Source organism: Rhincodon typus, chromosome 9 (assembly GCF_021869965.1).
Source record: "Rhincodon typus isolate 14 chromosome 9, sRhiTyp1.1, whole genome shotgun sequence".
In the NCBI taxonomy this organism is placed as follows: domain Eukaryota; kingdom Metazoa; phylum Chordata; class Chondrichthyes; order Orectolobiformes; family Rhincodontidae; genus Rhincodon; species Rhincodon typus.
Window position 1 is genome coordinate 55,514,414 of NC_063340.1, and position 9,391 is coordinate 55,523,804.

At 37.1% G+C, this 9,391-nt stretch overlaps 1 protein-coding gene across 6 annotated transcripts in view; it reads left to right on the plus strand.

Annotated features, from left to right (window-relative positions):
* Positions 1-9,391, plus strand: part of gpatch2 (G patch domain containing 2) — a 55,012-nt gene that overhangs the window by 19,539 nt on the left and 26,082 nt on the right. For 4 of the 6 annotated variants that reach the window (XM_020512956.2, XM_048601143.1, XM_048601140.1 and 1 more), the window contains exon 3: positions 4,782-4,843. In XM_020512956.2, the coding sequence (XP_020368545.2) occupies positions 4,782-4,843 (62 nt within the window). Of the gene's footprint in view, positions 1-4,781; positions 4,844-5,642; positions 5,719-9,391 lie in introns of all 6 variants that reach the window. The other 2 variants (XR_007262901.1, XM_048601144.1) reach the window with 1 other exon arrangement.

Consider the following 9,391-nt stretch of genomic DNA (forward strand, 5'->3'; position numbering starts at 1 on the left):
CTGCTGGAATGGTAGTGTGGCTTTTATCACTAAATCTCATCCCGTCTGACTCCATACTGGTACTTCTTTGAGCTATCAGTTTGTTTCACCTCTCCTAGGTCTGAGGTTGAAGTCCTTGTTCTCTCATTGCGCTCTCAAACCCCACCCTATGTTTTTTCAGACGTAAGCTGTTTTCCTTCCTCAGACACTTGCACAAGTGACTTCACACCCTCAATGATTTCAAACTCCATTTCAATTCATGTATTTCTCTCTTCTGAGGTCACTAAATCTCTCCCATATAAATTCTCCAACTCGTATTCACAACCATCTCTTGATCTGATATGTTTTGCTATAACAATATTTTCTTGTGTATTCCCATTGCTTCAATCCTAGAGAAGATCATCTCAGATAATGCCTTGTAAACTTACAACCATTTTCCACTTCCTCCAGTGTTGGCCTGAGGGAAGAACTCTTCATTCAAGTCACTTTACAACAGTGATTTTAAAATTGTCTTCTGTCTAACTATTTGATCTCCATTCACCATTCTCCCCTGCAGCTACTGGTTTACTCAATCAGCCTCACCTCAAACCTTGATGCTCTTAACCGTGATTAAAAAAAATTACTCTTCCACATTGGTTGTTTACCATGGCACAACCGCATCATTGCTGCCTTAAATCAAAGGGACTCAGGTTTGAAGGTAATGACAAATTTATTATCAAATGCCTTTGGAGCATGTCTAGCACAACTCTTTGCCGAAGTTCCTTAATGTTGTTTCTTGTTTCTTATTGCGTCATCTTGGAATGATGAGAACTCATCCAACTTTTTCTTTGCGTCTAGCACTCTCTTTAAATGACTTTCGCTTCCCTGTACGTGTTTCAGCTGTGACATTGATTATGCAAAGCTTATAGACTCCGTCACTGAAGTGGAAATCATCCATTCAGCTGCTTATGCTGCTCTTCTCCTTTCCCATGGCTCACCAAGCCACACCTCAGCCCCCCCGACCATTGTCCTGAAACTGCCTTTACTTAGTTTCTCTCTTGTTTGGCCTGGTTCCCTCTAAGCTTTTATTCATCTTATGAGACATGCCACGTCCTCCCTTGACTCATTAAACAGCTGGACCATCTTTCCTTATGTACCCCCATCAGATACTTTAAATATCTCGTCTCCTCTGGTCTATCTGTCTTGCTTTTGAATTGACCATCTTCACCTGTCTCCTCAAGTCCAGCCAGGACCCATTCATCATTGCTGTCTATTGCTCTGTCTCCATCCATTTTCTCAGGATCTTGAAAAATAATCCTAAAATAAAATATGGAGTTCCATATGTATACTGAAAACACCAGGATTTACCTCCACATGTTGCTCGAGTCCTTTAGTGCTACTATATTGTCAGACTATCTGTCCTGGATAAGCCATAATTTAATCCAATTGAACATTGCAACTACCAAGTCTAAAGTCTTTGGTTCACTCTGCCCGTTTCCATTTCCACTCTCTCAAGCTGAACCAGATGGTTTCCAACATTTCTGTTTTACTTGACCCGATCTAAGTTTCAGACCCCGTATCCTGTCTTATCATTTTCAACCTGCTTCAGTCCATCTGCTGAAATCTTCATTCATGCCATTGTGACTTCCACACCTAACAATTTTGACTCACTGCTGACTAACCTATCTTCCTGCTTCTGATCTCCATAGCCATCCACAGCGCTGCTGCTCTGCTTTAAGCTTGCACCAACTGCTGTTCACCTACTCAACAAATTGCTGAGTGCCTGTTATTCATCTCATCCTGCCTACATGGTCAAACATCATGTTTGAACTTTAGAGAATTAACGGTGCTCATCTGATGTGCGTACACATCTCTTAGCAGGCAATGCTAGATGGTAATTTGGAGTGGGAATACTTGCTGTATTTTCCCCCATTTCGCAACTCCGAAGTAATGATGTCCATTGGAGTATCCTTATTACAGTGTCAATTGAGATGCAACCTAAGTATTGATTATAAGCATGCCTGGTCCCTATGTCCACATTGGATGGTGAATTTAATAATCCACCCAAAATGAGGGCTGTATATTTTGTAAATCAATTTTGTAGTGTGCATGCACAATTCTGACCTCTTGTGAGAGTCTTTTAAATTAAAGATCTTAGAAACGTGTTAGTCTTCTGTTTTAGTGTAGTGAATTTGTATTGTTGGATCCAGCTTATGGTGTGACAGAACTGCATTTTTAACTCACCTTATTCCATGTATTCCAAAAATGAACTTGGCAAAGAGAATTGGAACTTAATTATTCCATCTTCATTTAAAAAGACAGAATGCAGTTATTTTATTTTTAATTCTGATGATTAGTAGAGTGGTTAGACTTCAAATTAGAGACATGGCAATGATCTTGTTTGAATTTTACTCAATTTTAACAGTTCATTCAAAACTGTATGTTGAGTTTAAGCTATTTATAAAAAGCATAAGCTTTCATCAATAGGATTGGCAGGTTTGACCTGTTCACAGAGACATGTAGAGTTACCTTACTTAGGAATTGATTAGTTACCACTCACTAACTTGCAGTGTGTAATATTTTAGTGGTTATCACTCTTCATCAAAACATTATCAGCCTCTGTATGCAGCAGTTAAATATTCTGTGTGTGGTATGGTAGAAGATAGCTGGAGGTTGCTTGGAATACAGATAACTGCTGACATGTTTGAACCAATTTACAGTGTTGAAACACCTGAGCTGGTGGTTAGAAATATGGGGGAATAGTGACCCTTTGGCAGCAGTTCTCATCCATCCAGCCCAGGCAGGAGGCATACCACAATGGTAATTACCTTGGAAGTACTATTTTGACAACACAGATATGTGTAAGTAATCATTTCCCCCTGCACAGATGAGATGTCACCTGGAGGGCTGAGGAGTGTGATCGTGTTTATGGTTCAGCATGTGACCTAATTCTGGTTTGATTTAGAACACAGAAGTCAGCAGGGTTTTTCATTAACTTAGGCAAGAAAACAACATTTCAAAAGTGGATGGACAACTTTACAACTTATATTAGATGTGATAGTTGGGGGAATACAAACATGTCAATACCTGGCACAATTCTTAACCTTTTCACAGACATACTAGTAGTCTGAAATATACCTTAGTTTAGCTTTTTATATTTTTTCTATGACATTTCTACACATAAAATGAAATCACAATCCCATCAGTCCAATTAACACTAAACTATTCCAGACTTCTGTGAGAAATATAGTTTAACAATGTATTAGATACGATTACTTACAGATACTTCAGGAGTAAAATGTAAATACACCAGAAAGTTTTATTGACATTTATTTGTTAGTAAAATGATGCTATGAAAATGTATTTTGTTTTAATTTTATCTTTTTATATGACTGAAAGTAGATATTTTGAAGTAGTGATGGTCACAGTTAAATAAACTAATTTGGTAGATGAAGTCTTCAAAAAACATCCAATCGGGAAATTGCTACCCTCCAATTTCAAATTGCTGTAGGACAAGAGTGCAAGTTGATATGAATTCATGGGTATGATAATGGGTTACAATGAATGCTGAAGGAGAACTAGATCAGTTCCTGTAAAAATATTAAGAAATAAAATATTCATCATTTGGAGTTACTTTGCACTACATACAGTTTTTGTTTTGTGTATATTGAATATTTTATCTTCATACTCCAGTGGCCTACACATTATATTCCCTGACTTAAAAACCAACAGTCGTAGCTATCTGAGTCATTTTGACATTTGGATAGTTGGTAAGCTGGGGGTTGGTTTTCAGTTGGCTGGATGGTTCATTTGTGAAGCAGTGTGATGCCAACAGTGTGGGTTCAACATGTAGGTTGAACACGTGCTGATGCTCTTCAGCTGAAGTCTGGTAATTTAGACATTTTATGAAACAAGACCTAATGGTGTTTATTGCAGCAGGACTAAATTACACATGAATGAACTTTGGTGATACTGGGAGCTCAAAATTACTGAATGCAAACATTTAAAGACCTTTTATTTAAATGTTTATCTTAAATATGTAATTAAAAACTGAGGTGCCCACAATCCATGTTGTACAATGTAAATGTTGTTTAAGTTGATTACGGTGATAAAGTATACAGCAAGTTCCCACTATAACAATATGACATTGGAGAGTAACTGAATTGTTACGGTGCAGAAGAAGGCTGTTTTGGCTAATTGTGTCTGCACTGGCATATCTTCAACTGTCTTTTTGCCATACAAGTGGATACAAATTAAAGTAATTTATGTGGATACCTAAAAAGTCATTTTAAAGAGAAAGTCCACAGTGTTTTGTAAAATTTGAGTTGAGGGAATTTTCTGCAATGAAATTCATTTCCTTCATTATTTGTAAATGTGTGCTACCAAAAGTAATGACATCTAGAGTTAATTTTATTGCATTTCTTGAAGAAAGGTTTAATTTGCTTTTGAGAATTTCTGTTTTGATTTGGTCTGATTTGAGCACCTCTCTACCTGGATCAAGCTGAATAGCATAGCAAATGGAAAAAGAGGAAAACATTTGATGGCAGCAAATAATGAAATGCATCAATTGTGTCAGCACTTTGCTGCAGCCACATCTGGCTTACTGTCAGTCTCCCATTAGATTCCTGTGGTTTTATATGGCAAAAATAATATGCTCTGTAGTTAATAGAATCATGATATTTGCAGTTTGCTTCAAAAAAAAAATCATGTTTTGCTCAGATCTTTGTCAGGCTTAACTTCCATCTGACTGCTGCCTTGTCTCTTTAAAATTTTACGATTCAGAGATCAATTGTTCTTTTGATCTATTCTTTTTCTTATTGCAGTGAATCCAGTAGCCTCAGCAGTAGTGATGCTGGCTTGTTTACCAATGATGAAGGAAGACAAGGTACAGATTCTTTTATTTCCCTCTTTAATGCAACTGCATGAAATTACAATTTTGCATTCTGCAGTATGATATCTAGTCTTTGACCTAACTTTTTAAAACCTTCCAGTTACAATAATCTGGGATTAAATTTTCCACAAATTTTGTTTAGGGGAGAAGAAGAGCATGAAGTGATGGGGTTCAAACTGGCTGTCCAGAGTTAAATGTGTGGGTGTTGCTTATGTTATTTGTTTCTGTTTTTTCCTTTCCACTGAGAGAAAAGTTTACAAATAAATACCTTAAATATATCTTTTGCCCAATATTCTGCACAATGACCAACAATAGCTAATTGTAATAAAGATGGACATAGAATACCTTATTGTTACACTTTTTTTCTCCCTCCCTCCCTCCTCTGTTGTCCCTTCCATGAAGTTGGTACTGTGCCACTGTCTTCCATCTTCTCGAAATTCAGAATCTCTTCTTTGGAAACTCTTTTTTTTCCCCCAGCTAATATATTTATCTACTGACGTGGAGACACACTTTTATGCAATGAAATATTCTGCCATATGTTGCACAGGCAAGATATTTAGATCTAATGACTCAGTCCAAGAAAGTTTTTGCAGCTGATATCTAGCTGCTATGTAATGTAAGATACAACATTCTCCAGTGTGTTTGTTCCCCATCCCTTTATTTCACAATTGTGAAAATTTTTTGGTAAATACTTTAAGGCTGATTTTTAAATGACTACTATATAAAACATTATGAGAAAGGGCAGGGTAGTCATGGAGGAAAGCTGGACTAATTGAAGTCCACTGTTTTCTAGGAGAGGGGAAATCGGAGGGCCAGCCACCCAGGCCACTCTTGGCACACCTCACCACCGTTTGGCAGCATTGACTGGGGTAGGTGCTTAGTGTGAAGAGACTCCATAAGAGGAAAAGATCAGACAAATGCCCCTTTCTCTTTGTAAAACAAAAATATTGTCTAGAAGATAAGTAGCAAGTGACCAAGAAAGGACATGAATACATTGTGATAATTTTTTCATATACCTGTAACCACAGGATAAATTATGGGATCCTGTTTGCACAAATGGAAAATTGCTTCTGGAAAAATCTGTTTCATGTGGAATGACAACACTGTCATCGCAGTTCTCTAACCTCATATTTTCTTTGTGTGGTTGACTGCTTTACAAAGATATGTGAGGTGAAGTAATGTAGAGGGGGCTTACGTGAAGTTAGACTTGCTGCAGTGGACGGATTGCTTCTGTGATGCAAACCAAGTAATTCTATGTATCCTATAATTGCATCATATATTTCCAAGGTTACATACCACGTATTAGACAGATGAGACTTTAAAGCACTTTCACCTTTATGCCGTTATGCAGGTGCTGTTTCTGTAATATTGTCTGGTCGTATCATAAGGACTCTTTGTTGTAAATTGATCCACTATGTCATAGTTGCAATGGACCAATATTAGGTTCAAATTACAGATCAATCATATTGTTGAACTCTATGATCATGAGGCCTACTTACTGCCTCATACCCTCCCAATTTAATGCCTGAATGGATCTTTTGCAAGACGTTTTGTCTTGTGGAGATCATAATCCTTCATCGCCTTGTATAGTTTAATTAGCTGTTTTAATATGGCAACATATTAACTGTGTTAAATGAATAGTACAAAATTTCTATTTTCATGCTCAATATCTGCTGAGTAATCCAATACCTTCCTCACAAAAACATTTCAGATATGTATCATGTGCAAGTATTTACTGTCAATTTTTCCCATTAAATTCTTATATTTCCACATTTAATATGGAAAATGGCTTTGTAAATGTGTCACACTGTAATTATACCTTGCAACCAGTTTTTCACCTCCCCGTCAACCCATATTACAGGATAACTAGTGTATGCTCTGAAGAACTCTTCTACTTTGCTTTCCAAATTGATAGTTTGCAATTTAATTGTACATATAATCAAAGTATTATATGAAATGGAAGTCGAAGTCTATTTCTTCAACATTAAGTACATCTGTATACTCTAGTTATATTTTCCTCATCCTCGATGTATTCCTTTCACATGAAAAACACTTGATTCCCTGTGAGCAACAACACAATATTAAAAGTTTCAAATGTGTTCCACTATATCTTGAATGTTTACATTTGTGCCCCATGATCTGTATACCATCTGTAATTTTACATGTAATGTTTGCACGTTGTGACATTCTTACATGTAAAGGCATTAAGAAACAGGTAGAGACTCAATTCAAGCATGATGTACAGTATAGAGCAGAAACCTGTGACTATGTTATTTTATGCTGGAAGTTGAGATGCAAGATGTATTGTGTGTGTGTGAATATCACTTACTTTTGAATTTAGAATTGAACTAGTGGCATGTGAATTTTGGTCTGTGTATGAGTGTGTTTTAATGAGTAGCTTGTTAATAGTGATGCCTTTTTTAAACCAGAATGAGAGGCGAAATTCCTGGGATGATGGTGGAAATCTGTTTGTATTGGAAGAGTTATGAATAAACCCATGTAAACACTGTGAGGAGTATTACCTTGCTTCAGTTTAGAAAGATCGGGATTTCTTTTTGCTTGAGAAAGTAGAAAAAAAAAGCTCTTGCTTTCAGTTCACAGAAGTTGTGGTTGATGTTAGATGCATAATGTAGTTTCTTACCAAGATATGAGTTAGTTTGGAACTTGTAGGAAATAAGCTAACTCAGTGAAAGGAGTTTAGTGTGAAAGTTCCAGACCAGATGTGTTTGGTTAGAACTCAGAAGTTATATAAAGCTGAGAAAGTCTAAACTCAGTTATGTGACTCATCAAGGAAGAGGCTATCAAATGCTCAAGACTGGGATTGCTGTAAGCAGCTAAGTCGAACATTATAAATGTAATATAGGACAAATTCTTTCTGGTTGTTTGAGTACTATAAAGTGATGGTATTGAGATACTGTGTGCTTTGGAATCTTTGTGCAATATGTAAATAGTTAGTTTTATCTTCTTTCCTTCTGCATAATAAACTTCTCTGTTATTCTTAAAGCCAACTCTGCAGTACTGTGTGCTCATATTTCAGTAAAAGCCCAACCCACTAAATGTTTAACAAAAAAAGCAAAATATTGTCCATCAAACCAGATTTCAGTGTGGGATCAGGCTTGATCTTACAATAACATCTGGGATCATACAAAGTGCTGGAAATCGATGCAGCCTTTTGTCATGGGTAGTAAATTGGTTGGAAACTGGTACTCACAAGGGAAGTGATCATGTGTATGTGGCAGCATGGGACTAGCTATATGTCCCAGGGAGCTTTATTCCATTTTCCATTATCTTTATTAATGACTTTGAAGGAAGAGAGTGTTTATACCCCAGTTAATTGACATCCAAAGATATGTAAGTAAAAGTAGAAAGTTGCAAAGAGACACTGATAGATTTAATGAGTGGGCAAAACCAGTATAATGGACAATATGAGACAATGTGCAATTATTTGAACATAAAGATATATCAGGGTATTTGATTTATGATCAGGGTTGAGGAATTTTAGAAGAGCTGTTGGATTTAGGTGCCCTTTTACAGAAGTTACAAAAAATTATTGAGTAGGTTTAATAAATTAATAAAAGGGCTATTGATTTTAGGGGTTTGTGATAACAGTTACTCAATTATAAGCAATTGATTTGTAATTAATTTTCTGAGTTTATTGAGTTTGTTAAGAAACAGCCATTTAATTATGATATTAGTTAATTAGATAAAGAAAGTATACAACCATGACAACTAGGGATGGTTCACCGATTACTGGTGAGCAAACAGGCTGTCAATACAAAATATTTTTCGTGTTAAATTTGTGGGTCAGCATCCTGCTCTCTAGCTGAAGTATTTGGGAAATCTTCCCGAGATCTTCCTCCGGTTCTTGTGGTCCATCTTCCATCAGCCTGGTGAGGACTGCTCAATGAAGATTGCTACTTACAAAGTCTTCTTCAATGAAATCTCCCATTTTAAAAAAAAAACTTTCCTTTGTTCTGGTGTGGTTACTCCAGCATGGATATGGCCTAACTTTGTCATGTTTACTCCAGCGTGGAATGTGGCTCCTGACCTCTCTTGACCCTTGTGCGGCTTTCTCAATGCCGATTTGGCTTCCCTACATTCCTGGCGCCAGTACAGTTATTTCAACATGGAAATGGCCTAACCTCTGCAGGTTTCTCCCAGTGCTCCCTGACCTGAGTACTCCTCTTTGAGCCTGGTACATATTTTTATATTATACTTCCAGGGGCAGGTAACTGTCGCTGTGTCAATCAATTGTTTGAACCCTTTTGGCCAAAGGCAATTCGACAGCCATTCGTGATGGCGGATGATTGTTGTCCTCTTGTCTGCCTTCATCTGATGGTTAGTTCTCATCCCTCTGAGAAGAAATCATTTGTTTTTCTAAAACCTTGTCCTGATAGGGTGTGTGTGGTACCAGATAAATTGAATCAGAGATAGTAGGAACTGCAGATGCTGGAGAATCTGAGATAACAAGGTGTAGAGCTGGATGAACACAGCAGGCCAAGCAGCATCAGAGGAGCAGGAAGGCTGACGTTTCGGGCCTAG